Consider the following 14,730-nt stretch of genomic DNA (forward strand, 5'->3'; position numbering starts at 1 on the left):
GCATTTGGATGAGGGTAGGGATTGCGAAGGTAGAGATATTGAGATGTTTGAGAAGGTAAAGAGAAGTCAATAGGTAAGTATTGATAATGATTATGGTTTGGATCGTGAATGTCAATGTAGTGATTCTTTAAAGAGTCTTCGTGAAGCATGAAGCTGATAGTAATGATTGAGTAAGATGCCACGCGAGTTTCTTTACTGGTTCTTCATTCCGAACCAGTGAAAGATTATGTTTAAATATAATTAGATAATGGAACAGGTCGTAAATTGATTTAGAGGTTGCAATGGCAATTGCTAATCGTTTGATCAAGTGTTGAGGTTAAAGCAACTGTTAGATGGTTGGCGCAGGTGTCGCTATTAGGATAGTGGCGGCGATCCGGCCCGTTCTTCAACAGTGGGTGGAGAGAGGGCACGGAGTACTCACCTTCCATCTTGTGCAGGTTCTTTCGGGGCATGGCTGCTTCGGAAGGTACCTGTGCAAGATCGCAGGTAGAGAGCCTACTGAGGAGTGCCATGAGTGTGGCAGTGCCGTGGATACGGCGCAACACACTCTGGCAGAGTGCCCAGCATGGGCTGAGTCGCGAGAGACGCTCGTGGCGGCAGTGGGGCAAGACCTCTCCCTGCCAGCCGTGGTCAAAGCCATGGCGGGCAGCGATGGGTCTTGGAAAGCAGTAGAGCTCTTCTGCGAGCAGGTAATGTCGCAGAAGGAGTTGGCGGAGCGCATGAGAGAAGATGATTTCAACTCTCATGCCATCCGTCGTAGGAGGGTCGGGCGTAGGCGAGTCGCCCACGACCGCCGCCTACCCCCTTGAGAAGGACTCTTGGGCAATAGACACGGGGAGTCTATCGTCCGTAAAGAAACCAGTCCTCGAGTCGGAAGGCGCACCTTTGTGTTCCTGGTGCGCCTCAGACGGTGTTTAGGGACTTCATTGGTCCCCTGAGGTGGGTCCTCAGCAGGCGCCGCTGGCTGGGTTGCGCGAACGTGTTTGGCCCCGTAGCCCAGCCACCAGGCGATGCGTGGAACATCGTGGGGTTTTAGTCGGTAAGAGTCCGACATAACCTCCGCATGGATGGATGGCATGGATGCCTCCTCCCCGGGTGCGGTGGCATCCATGAGGATTTCCCCACGGAAAAAAAAAAAAAAAAAAAAAAAAAAAGGTGTCGCTATTAGGGGTGATGTGGAGGCGACTTAAGTAGGGCTAGGATAGGTTTATCTAGTAACGGGATGCTGAGGGTTTCTAGGTTCAATGAGTGAGAGTTACGGTGGTTGGAATTGAGGATAGTGCATGTCTGTTAGCACTTTCAACCTGATAAGTATTGAAAAAGTAAATCCTGACTTATCCGATAGGTTATTTATAGTACTGAGAACTATCTGTAAAAAACATTGATTATCCACTGTTTAGTTGTCGCATTTGTGCATTTAATTTGAACAATATCAGCTGATTAAATAATAAAATACTAGTGTCCAACTCCAACCAGACCAGTCAGTAGTGCTTGACGTAGTCAGATTAAGCAGAGGTAAAATGGCGCTACCATACTTTCCTCCAAACTTGATACAATGATTCTTCAAACTAAAATTAAGTTTTCACCTCACTGACTATTTTCAATATAACGTCCTGTATATTTTTATGTATACGGTCCCCCTATTCAACTCTAAGTCACGTTGATCCCATAAAAGGCTAACTTAAGTGCCCAGATTTAGTTTTGTACTTGACAGCTGAAAAAATGCAAACACATCGAAATAAATATAGCAGTAATTTCAAGAAGTTGAACTCTCTTAGGTCTGTTCTAAGTAGATAGGTAATAATCTCAACCTAGGTAACTATTGTACTTAGTAAAACTGTTGATATTGAATAAATTTTATTGATGACTAGCTGATGCCCGCGACTTCGTCCGCGTGGAATTTGATTTTTTCAAAAATCCCGTGGGAACTCTTTGATTTTCCGGGATAAAAAGTAGCCTATGTCACTCTCCAGGTCCTTATCTATACCCATGCAAAAAATCACGTCAATCCATTGCACCGTTGCGACGTGATTGAAGGACAAACCAACAAACCAACAAACAAACACACTTTCGCATTTATAATAAGGGTACTGATTAAACTAACTTACCTGTGAAGTTCTATTTTATTATGGATCACTTTATTTGACGATATGATTTTACAAATACGTAGATCTCAGTAATTTTTTTAATCTCTTGAAAAAATCTATTAAGTAAGTAGTTCGAGATTCCTCTGTGTCATAAATACAATCTGCTGGAGTCTCACTAAAAGAATACACTTATAGCTTTTTACTAAGAAATTTTTACTATAGGCGATATTAGAATCGGCCATATTGGAACCAATATTTTTAAGTTTTATATGTGAGCGTTTTAATAATATGATAGTGACCATTATAAACGCTTAGTTTCCTGAATTCCTTTTCAGCTAGGTATTCTGATTAGGTATTAACAAGTTATTAACATCGCATACAAGTAGTAAGTAAGTCCATTATTAATGCACACGGGTGTAACACTGTCATAGCGCGCTGGGTAACTTGACGGTACATAATCACAATAACAATAACAACCGAGCTCCAGTCTACAGGATGATTGTAATTATATGAGCGATACATGATACGAGTATATAGTACACCGTAATATATTTCGGGACTACTTACCATACGTTTTACAGAATACAGACCAGTCAATGAAGAAGTAGGTACTGTGGACCAAAAAGACAAAAAAGAGACGAAAGATTGTTTTGCAAGTTATTTCACCTCAAAGCCTTAATATACATATTATTTATGACGATGTGAAATAAAACTAAATTCTTTTCGCCCAAGCAAGACATAATTTTACAAAGCACACAATTAAATATACTTACTTAATATTATATTATAATAAGCAGTTATTTTCGCGTAACGCAGAAAAAATTATCTTCCTTCTTTATTTAACAATAAAGTTAGTTGTCATCCGATTTCATTAACACAACATTACATTAACAACCGAAGAGACTGGTGAAAATCCAAAATCCTAATGCTATGTACTTACTAAAAAAAATTATACCAACAAGAGTCATATCAACCTGTATATAGGCGTTTCGCTCAACCCTTTCCCAAAAGTAATTATCATCGGGACTAAACTGCAATCAAAAACGTACCAAAAACTGCTTCACTGAGATACTTGTTAATATTACAGTAGCTATCGAATTAGATCGTACGCTGTTAATCACCCACCTCTCCCTCAAGATAATTACCTCGCAAAACAACAGCATTAACCGAAAAACGTAATCTAATTTTAATTTTAATAATGGCAACCCTTTCGGGAGAGCAACTTTTGAATTTCCGTTTTTAGCGGTTGCCTTTATTAACGTTTGTTAAGAGAGTGACGGTGTGGATTAGGTATACTACTTTGTAAAGTTCGCTCCATTTTTATGGTTCAAACAACCTTTAAAGTTTTATGATATCTTTTCGTATAATTTCTATGTGTTCAGAAACAAAAATATGGCTAAGTATTTCATATTTTCCATACGCTTATTTTGCGCTGCCTGCTGAATCCAGCGGTTTCGAATGACTCGATTGATGTCATCTGTCAAATTAGTGGAGGGAAGGTCTGCTAACCCTGTCTTTATCGTGCGAGCTCGCTTCGCAGCCCGTTGTGCTATGTGGGTTACTCTGGTTCTTCTACAGATCTTCTCATTTCTGATTTAATCACTCCAAGCGTGTATTACTTAACTATGATCCTCGAGGATCGAAACAGTTTATTATATTTATTTTTTTACTCATAATAATAATTTACATGAATATTGCATAGGATATTAGGTATTAATAAACTTATCCGAAGTAACGTAAGTAATCCATAATTTAATATTATAAATGCGAAAGTGTGTTTGTCTGTCTGTCTGCTAGTTTTTCACGGAAAATCCCATGCGTTTAACTGATTTATATGAAATATGTATAGTAGAGAGATAGCTGGCATCCTGAAAATTGACATAGGCCATTTCTTATCCCGGAAAATCAAAGAGTTTCCATGGGATTTTTAAAAAACCTAAATCAACGCGGACAAAGTCGCAGGCATTATCTAGTATAATATAAAGTACTTATGTCCCTAAACCTAAAGATTCGATACCATAAGGCTGTGCAATATTTGCTAAATTCAAATATTTTATGGAAAAAAATACGTTTGCTTCATGACTTTTTAAAATTAAAACAGGTTTGTTTTAATTTTAAAAAAGAATAAGTACTAGCCAATGAGGACTAATATTCCACTTTTCCCTCCAACTAAGCGTTAAGCTTGTTAACAATAGTGCAACGGGTGGGGTTTTAACCGGCGACAATTCGGATGTCAGTCCGCTCCTTTAACAAGAGCAATTGAGGTTCTCATACTCGTAACTTGGTATAAATAAGGATAACATTTTAATAAAAGGGTCACAAGAACAATTCATCTTTTCAGCCTCCGACAGACAAAACTGAGTTCCGTAGCTCAACTCTCATTGCAACAGTAATTTGTTAAAGTTAACGCATGAAACGACAACCTTGGGGGTAAAACTAACCAGTTGATCGAGACCTATGATGGACCATATAATATTCGCTTCCTTTCATCCCTTTTTATTTGAAACACAGTAGAGAAAAGGATCATTTTATGATGGCTAAGAAGAAATGATGATTAGAATCATTTATTATTTTAATACGACTTCTACCCCTTGTTAATAGACTGCCGAGGGAATTAATAGACGTGATATTATTTTCACTGTCAATTTTGTGGGTTTGTTGTGTACCTACATGTGTAAAACGATTTTTGAGTGACGTGGTCTCGCTACAACTGAAAGCGTTATACTAAATTCAGTGCTAGTAGGATACTTAAGAGGCACCCCTTCTTAATTACTAAATATATCTAGTAAGTAGTATTTAAAAATACCTACAGTAGAGATCTGGTAGCAATAAAAGTATCATAAGACTTTCAGCACAGACGTCCGTGTGAAAAAAGCTCTGGTAGGCTATTTAGGCATGTCTCTCTTAACGATACGATTAAAAGGGCTGTTGCCACCATAGACAGTCCTGCACTCATTGAGCCGACAGGGATTAGTCGGGATGATGACGAGAGACCTGATGGATTGACGCTGGTTCCCTGGAAACAGGGACGTGCGCTAATGTGGGACGCAACTTGCGTTGACACATTGGCCCCATGTCATATCAGGGGGACAGCATCAAGATCGGGAGCTGCAGCAGAAATGGCTGAAAACGGCAAGCGGCGCAAAAATGACTCTCTTATCGAGAGTCACATTTTTGTTCCGTTTGCCGTGAAGATCCTGGGGCCATGTAGTTTTAGAGCTAAAAAATTGTGCGAGATATTTCACCGCGATTAATGGCCTCATTAGGTGACAAAAGGGCTGACTTATTTTTGCGCAACGGATCAACCTGACTGTCTAGCGCGGTAATGCAGCCATTATCCTTGGCACCATTCCACGCGGGCATGATTTGTATAGTATATTTGTATACGTAGGCTTGCTCTAAGTTTTATTCTAATATTTTCATAACACTCAAATACCTACTAAGTACCTACAGCTAAGGTCTCAAAAATGTTCTTCAAGAAACAATTCGGGATGCTTAAAAAAGAAAAAAATGGCATTCTATTATTCTTGTTCTTGAAGTATTCTTGCATAAAACTCCTAAATACATACGTACTTGGCATAGTACATAAAACATGCAAAACAGTCGTCCTCGTAGTATTTTATGCGACATTTTGTCATCTGGCCATCCCGCGCGCGGACGTGGTCGGATTTCGTAAAATTTGAGGAATGCCGAATAACTTATAATGCGAGACATCAGCAATAGAATGCTATATGAGAGTGAATACTTATATTGGCAACACATTCGTAACATTCATAAATAATACTACTCTACAAAACCAAACCAGATTAGTTTTGTATGTAGGCTAGGAATTACATATAAACAACAGGAATATTAAGAAATCGGAAATTTTTGCTTTCCACCTCTTCGTATGGCGGAAGCATATCTGTAAAGTCTGTCGCTAGAATACTGCATTATTAGGTACTGATAAGTTATCCTTGGTAGATTTATCAAACGTATCAAATATCAGTTATAGCCTTTATGGTTTCAGATTTATTAGCATTCAAAACCTCAAGTCAAAAATTCTAGGGCACTTTCAGAGGTCCTAGGAGACTGAAATTTGGTATGTTGTCCAGGAATTGCATATTGTTACGTGCTAGGGGTTCGGATTAAAATGCCAGATTTTGAAAGCAGAACGTTTATTCATACACTGTACCTACTAAAAACTAAGACTTGCACTAACAAGCACTAATTAATACTTACACTGATCACAAGAACACTCTTGGAATCGCCATTGCTTGTCACTTACTTCGATCTTTGCTAGAATGTAACTGCCCGGGGTCGACTCTCAGTACCGTTTATATACCTACGAACTAGCTTACCTATACCCGTGACTTCATCCGCGTGAACTACACGAATTTCGAACCCCTATTATAACCCCCTTAGGGCTTAAATACTTATTCAAAAATCCTTTCTTAGCGGGTGTCTACGTCATAATAAATAGCTATCTGCATGCCAAAATTCCGCTCAACCCGTCCAGTAATTTGAGCTGTGCGTTGATAGATCAGTCAGTCAGTCAATCAGTCAGTCAGTAGTCAGTCAGTCAGTTACCTTTTCGTTTTATATATTTAGATTCCCCACCGCCTATCGAACATTCTTATCAATAAGTCAATCGACGAATAGAAAGGCAAAATTCTGAAAAGCTGCGACTTTCGCATAATTTCACAATCATCACTAGTAGAAAAACGCACGGATCGGCAGATTGTGAGCAATGTATCGTATGCTGCGTATCGTGACCGCAAATCGTGCCGTGCGGTAATCTGTGTGAAATTCTCTTTTTACCTCCGTACCGCAAGAAACCGGGGAATAAAGAAATATTTTCCGCCCCTATGTCGTCGTCATTCCATCTACATGCATGGAAGATCATCATAGCTCATGTGCGTGGCTAGGTTTTGGAATACTCTTCCGTCATTCATTATGACGTGTTTTATATCAATTACAATTCGGCGGGGTGATTACGTAAAACGTTGCAGTAGCGACAGCAGTAGCAATGCTACAGTTCATTAGCTGTCTCTCTTCTTCTTCTTATTTTGCTTTGTGGCTATTGCTGTCTCTCTCTAGCCGGACGTTTGTCAGCAATGATCGCGAGATTTACGCCTGTCGTAAGCCTGTCGCGAGATACGTAATCACCCCGCGGGTATTTTTATAACAAGAATAAATAGAGATCTTCTAGGCAAATGTATCCCATCTTAGGCCACATCATCACTTTTCATCAGGTGTGATTGTGGTCAAGCATTTATCATCATCACGATCACGCCGGCTCACTACAGAGCACGGGTCTCCTCTCAGAGTGAGAAGGGTTTTGGTCATAATCCACGCTGGCCATGTGCGGATTGGTAGACTTCACACATCTTGGAGAATGTTATGGAGAACTCTCAGGCATGCCGGTTTCCTCGCGATGTTTTCCTTCACCGTTAAAGCAAGTGATACTAACTTACTTAAAACGCACATAATTCCGAAAAGTTAGAGGTGCGTGCCCGGGATCGAACCCCCGATCTCCGATCTCCGATCAGTTCGCTGTTCTCGCAAATCTCGAGAACAGCTGAACTGATTTCGCCATTCGCTAATTCTTTTTTATAATATTCCTTGAAGTACGAGTATGGTTCTTACGGAGAGAATTTTTTTTAAAACTTCCTGAAAAACAATCGACTGTTAAGCGGTACGAAGTTCGCCGGGGCAGCTAGTAGGTAGTAAGTAAATAAAAAACAGCATGTCGTTTAACTTGATTTATGCAGTTTCATTATTTTTGAAAAAAGAATAGGTACTTTTATATGCAAAAGATAGCTTTCACCTCAAATACCTTTATTTCTCGTCTTATTTATACTGTGCACTCTTTCTTGTTCTCATTTCAGCGTAGAGCCGTATGATCGCACTCGGGTTTCTTCGCTTTTAAATTAAATAAATAATGCATACAATTTGTGCGCAATAAACTTTGGAGGTGTAGGTAGGTAGTCTTTGCGCTGAATTTCGCGCGCCCGCCCCTCCGGGAACAATAACGGTTGGTGACGACCCTAAAATGTTACATTCCAAGATAACTGCAAATCTTAAACTAGTACATGAAATTATTATTATAAAACTTTTAAAGTTATACACTATGGTTTTATCTACAACTAGCTTATGCTCGCTCTCGGAGTTCCACAAGAGCAGCAGGATTTTCGAAGTTTGAAGCTGCGAAGTTTTCTTAATAGCTGACAGTCAGCCAAATGTAACTTATCGACGAGTAGAGGTTGCATGCCTCTACACGGTCAAGATCTCGATCTCTTAATCGACTTGTATGCGGAAATATCTGGGAACCAAGCGCGTTATTACTCCAAAAGAACTCGTACAGTTATTGGATTAATGGAAAGGGTTCATGACCCTCCAAAATGAGGAATATACTATAAAGAGACTTTCAAGAATCGATTCAGTAGAAAAATATAGTTCTTGATTCCTCGAGTTTTTTTAATACAATCATCAAGTTTACACTTCAAACACAAATGCCAATGCCATCAACGGTAAGCCCATGCCATCGCCATTGCCAACCGAGCGGCCTTCCAGTGTAAATATTAGATTTTCATACATTCAACCTCCCGTCACTTTCGTGCGATTTCGATTCGTCAATATTTTTCGAGTTAAATAATTATAATAGGTATATAATATAATGAAATATAATAAAACTTAAATTACTACTTATATTATAAATGCGAAAGTGTGTTTGCTTGTTAGTTTGATGGTTTGTCCTTTAATCACGTCGCAACGGAGCAACATATCGACGCGATTTTTTTCATAATTATAGTAAGACCTAGAGAAAGACCTAGGCTACTTTTTATCCCAGAAAATCAAAGAGTTCCCAGGGGATTTTTAAAAACCTAAATGCACGCGGGCGAAGACACGAGCATCAGCTAGTATAATATTATGATCATGTAAAATAAAGACAAACTTTCATTTGATAAAATATATAATGTTAAAATATCTAAAATATGTTATATTTTAGCGCTCCGACTACCTCTAAAGGTATATTCACATCGGTGTAGACCGAAACATTGTCATATTTCCGAGCACGAACCCAAGTTTGAACAACAGCACTCTGTTCCTATGTGACCACTTCCTTTGTATAGTGTTTACAATACGTAAATAGTAAATAACATGAACCTGTAAACGGACTTCGAGAAAAGTTTTATTACTATTCGAATTTCGATACACTTGGCTTATAGGTAGGTATCCGTTAAAGTAATAAATAAAAATAAACCTTTTATAGAGAATTAATGATAATAATAATAATAACGTGTATGTAAGATTATTTATTTTTGTGTATGTAAGTATATTATATTTCTTTTCGGCAGTTATATGTATTAAGTATTTATTTTGTACACGGGCATGAGAGTAATAAGTAGATATAAAAATAATAAAAGGTTTATATTTTATCGAGAATTAATACTTTTGAAATGGGGGCCTACCTATTCTATAGAATAAGTAGGTAGGAGAAGTACCTTAATATGAATGTAAAATAATAATTTAAAAAAAAATTGTGATTAAAATAGTAGACTAAGAGCCAGCGCATGCCAGACTTTCGTTATTTTATTTATAAAAGCTGAATGTTTATCTGCGTATTGTCCCTAACACTGGGAGGACCTTTGTTTGAATGTTTGTTTAGATCATGGTGGCTTTGGAAGACACAGGTAACAGGTAAGAAAGGTGTAAAAAATCTTACGTCAAAGTACCTATAAAGTCTAATTTTCTTCGAAATAGTGTTAGAAACTACGTCATATATTGCCAGACACTTAGTATGCCAGACATCCTCAAAGTTTAAAAGTCTGTCTGTCTGTCTGGGTGTCTGGCAAAATAACAATGCTTCTTCCAACTAAAATTTTCAAAATAATTATACTTTTTGACTATGATTCCGCGAGGGCTAGGACCGTTGTTATTTAATAAAAGCTGAAAGTTTATCTGCATATTGTTCCCAACACAGAGAGGAAAGATAAGCGACTATGAATAAGTTTGGAGCATGGTGGCTTTGGGAGATAACAGGTAACAAAGGTTGAAAAAAGTCTTATCTCATAAGTATAGAGTTATAGACTGTTACGGCCATACCTACATGTTTTGACGACGTACTTATGCCCGACAAGTTTCGAACTCCTCCAGTGTCGCGGTTGAGACTCCGATCTATACCTACCTACTTATGGAAATATGTCACGATAGTTTGAACCACAGGTTTGAACGCTAAAATCTCATGTCATAATGTACAGAAAGTATCGTCCAGTTACAGTTTTATTATGAGTAGGTACCTATAGTTAGGTACGTGTTGTGATTTGTCCATTCCATCAATAAGCAATAATTGCAGCTGTAATCAAGTACCTAGGTACATTTATGAATTTACAAGTACAAAGCCTCACAGCAATATCAGAATAAACGATTTTCACAAGAAAAGCGTTACGCCATACCTATTGTTTAGCTATATTGTACCTATTACTAAGAAACCTTTAAATGAAAGTTATTGTACTTATTATTCATTGGCTTGACGAAATCAACCTGTCTGAGAAAATTATTTCTATGAAATACTACACTAATAAGCTTCCCTCTTATATTTAAGTCTGTTACCATTTGTATAGTATGCAATGTATAAAAGATATAGGTAGGTATCTAAAAAATATTATATAAAGATAAACTAGTTTTAACACTGTAGCAATACTCAGCTTACTGTAGATTACTTACTACTCGCTACAAGCCGGGTTTGATTCTACAGGCTTAGTATAGGTAGGTACTTAGGAGCTCAATTTTCATTTCATTCTCCGCAAAATGACTAGGTCTTAGTCATTTTACGGAGAAAATCTTCTTCTTGACGATGAAATATCGATGATGACTAATTTTTATGACTTTGAAACATAGGTTTGTTTTTGTATATATATATAATTTATATATATAAGCATTATATATATATATATAAAAGGAAAAAGCGATCTGATCTATAATAATAATAAATAATAAAAAATATATTTATTTAAGAAAAAATATTTACAGGTTACACAAATTCAGGTATAATCATAAACTCGAAGCTTGAGTTTTTCCGTATACCGAAGCCGTTAACATTATGTATCTACACGTCACACATATCTTATTAAAAGCTAAATAACAATACTTATAAACTAACAACATTGAACCAAATGTACGATATTTTAAAACTTATATTTAGTAGGTAAAGACGCAATTATTAAAATTATAAATGAATGTAGGTAGGCAAGTAAAAAGTTCGTTACCGCAAAGCGGAGTACCTAGTTAGGGTGTGGTTGTCGTGCTACGAGCGTAAGACGCTCACTCACACTACTTCATGTATGGTATTTTAAATTCTGGTACAGGTTGATTATTTTATTTAAGTTTAATATTTAACTCTTATGATATACTTATCTCTTAATTATGTTGCTGATGTGTGATGGGTTTTAGTGAATGTTATTAGCAAGTTAGGTTATTAGTAAGTTTAGTTATTAGTATTCTTAGTAATTTAACATATATTACATAATAATTAGTAAGTTAAGTTATTAGTTTTATTAGTAAGTGTTAGTTGTGCATGGTATTCTTTTAGTTTACAAGGTACTTATTTATAAATTTGATATTGATGACATCTATCAACGCACAGCTCAAACCACTGGACGGATCGGGCTGAAATTTGGCATACAGATTACGGCGTTACGATGTAGACATCGGCTAATAAAGGATTTTTGAAAATTCTATCTCTATGGCAGGAAAATAGAGGGTTGAAATTTGTGTAATCCACGGGGACGAAGTCGCGAGCAGAAGCTAGTTATAGATAAATTGAAAAATTATGATGTCATCTTTAATTTAATCTGGATTGGTTGACTTTATACTCATCTCCTCTCCGCTACACTTATGTGGAGACAGGGCCTTACGTACCGCGATTCACGGGCGGTGGTGTAGAGTGGGTATTAGGTGCCTAGGTATTAAAGCTCTGAATGTAAGTTTTCATGTAATAAAATAAAAGTTGATGCAGAGTGAACTAGATAAAAAAGAATGTACCTACTATTATGAAGTAAAATTGCGTTGTTAACAATAATTAAGTACTTCGCTTGTCGTGGGTTTGTGTAATCTTAACTCGGGTAAACCATTAACACGTTCTATTTATCACTACCTACCTACCTGCTTCCACTTTCTTCTTTTCTATTTCCACCCAACATTCATTGTGTTAAAAAATTTGCATGCTTATAGCAGATGAGTAGATATCCATTATAGTGCACGTCACAACACCATCAGAATGCAATCGGAATATTCATAAGATAGGATTCCGTACTATCTAGTATCTACCATTAATTATCAAAAAATTTGGCAGTCATGTTTAGGAGTGTTTAGGGTTCCGTACCTGAAAAGGAAAAAAGGGACCCTTGTGGATCACTTCATTATGTCTGTCTGTCCGTCTGTTGTGTCTGTCAAGAAAATTATGCACGGTATTTTTCAACTCACAGTTTTGTTCAGGTGTCTTGAACATTTATTTTTTCAAAATGTATGCCTCTATGTAAAGCCTGAGAAGAAATATAAAAAAACTAAAATCTTGCTCTGGGGGCGCCACTAGTATAATATGGGCATCACTGATTCTAAGTATAAGGTCTTGTTAATTACCTAGTTGTAGGGTTTTCCGCAATATGGAGAGGTGTTTTATTTTTCTGGTCAGGCTTTAACGAAAATAAGTTTCAATTGTATTAAAATACTACCTACAGCAAGATTTCAGCTCCTGTACTTTATTTTTCAAATGACTGCCTGTGACATATAGACAGACGTATAGTCCGCGACAGGTCGAGATGGCAATCGGGGACGCCCCATACACTCGCACATCACCCGCGCTCGCCCGCACCGGGTTAGCGCGGGGGCGTACTATACCTACTGAACGAGGTCATCGTCATGATCAACCCATCACCGGCTCACTACAGAGCGCGGGTCTCCTCTCAGAGTGAGAAGGGTTTTGGCCATAGTCTACCACGCTGGCCATGTGCGGATTGGTAGACTTCACACACCTTTGAGAACATTATGGAGAACTCTCAGGCATGCAGGTTTCCTCACGATGTTTTCCTTCACCGTTGAAGCAAGTGATATTTGATTAATTAACACGCACATAATTCCGAAAAGTTAGAGGTGCGCGCCCGGGATAGAACCCCCGACCTCCGATTAGAAGGCGGACGTCCTAAATAAAAGGGTACCTACCTTATATGAATGGAATGCATGCTTCAACACCAACATTATAACACTAGCACTGACAGAAAGACAGTACTGCTAACATAACCAAACAAGTAGCTCTACTATTCAGACTAAGAATAAGGAGACTTGTAAAACGCGTATACCCGAAAGGGACAAAACAACAAAATAAATAATACTTACGTATGAAAGGTTATGTTTCATAATTTGCGTTCACAACTTTTACACAGCAATGCAACATTAATGGCTTCTACACACCTTCAATACTAAATTTAAAACAGAAAACAAAATAAAAACTCGTAATATTTGCAATAAATTACTATCACAGAGGTGACTACAACGTGCCCAACAAAAAAAGCTAAACTATGACAAAGACAAAAAACTGTGTTTATGTCTCAATCACTCTTCAGAGCTTTTCTATACACCCAGCTTGCTCTAACAAGGTATGTAGCGTGTGCTCATAGTACAGCCAGCGTGGTTTCTTAGAACACGCGGGTGCTGGCGGGGGGGGAAAGGGGTATGCGGCGCTCGCGGCGCGCTCCCCTAAGAAAAGGCAGTCGGGATCGGTTACTAATGAGATGTACACGTGGTGCCATACTTACGTTAGTTCGCGCGTTTTTCCTGTTTTTAGTTACCGATTTTTAAGTGATTATAATAGTAACTCACATGACTCTTTTTTTTACAACCCAACCCGCCACAGGTATTATTTTAATGCCAAATCTACCTTGATTCTTAATCTGAGCTCTACTAGGATTTTTCCTAACTTTTTCTTTGAAATTCAATAGGTTCAATAATAAAAGAACAGAAATAATTATTTATAATTTTATTATAGACTTCATTCAGTAGGTAACTAAAGACAATAAGTACATGTCACCCACAGATATGTCCAGATATTATGTAACTAGCGTGGCCCCATGTGGCCCCCTCAGTCCCTCTCCCTCAAGCAGAGGTACTTACTTGTGAAATGTTATTCCGTCTATTTTACGTTCGCTTCGGCTATTGTAGCCTAGTATACTGCAACCCACCATTGCACAATAACTTCAAAAACAAAAAACAGCAAAACGAGTCAATTATTTATTTACAATACTTGAGTCAACATAACCTCATTTCATGTTGTTTGCCAAAATCTCACGTACACGTAATACATTTTGGCAAACAAAAAAAGTGGCCACGGTGATAAGGACAAAACATAATTATTTTGTTACGTTCTAATAAGAGCCTCTAATAATATTATGTCTTCTAATAGTCCTTGTTCTGAGATGTCACTTACTTTTCACCTGACTGACTTTTTATGACCACAGAGTAAATTTTATAACAGAGTCAAAGAGAATAACCTAATTTATTAATTTATGAATTATTATTCTGTGGTTGCAGCTGTGTCCATTGCAGTCATCTATTTCATACAAAAAAAAATTGCTATACGAAAGCTTCGCCTGCCTGGTACGGGCTA

At 37.7% G+C, this 14,730-nt stretch overlaps 1 protein-coding gene across 1 annotated transcript; it reads left to right on the top strand.

Moving 5' to 3' along the window:
* The first annotated feature begins 332 nt into the window (after positions 1–332).
* On the top strand, positions 333–809 carry LOC117995731 (uncharacterized). Its single transcript, XM_034983723.2, has one exon. The coding sequence runs from the start codon at positions 333–335 to the stop codon at positions 807–809; it is 477 nt and encodes a 158-aa protein (XP_034839614.2).
* Positions 810–14,730: the final 13,921 nt, after the last annotated feature.

Source organism: Maniola hyperantus, chromosome Z (genome assembly GCF_902806685.2).
Source record: "Maniola hyperantus chromosome Z, iAphHyp1.2, whole genome shotgun sequence".
Lineage (NCBI taxonomy): Eukaryota > Metazoa > Arthropoda > Insecta > Lepidoptera > Nymphalidae > Maniola > Maniola hyperantus.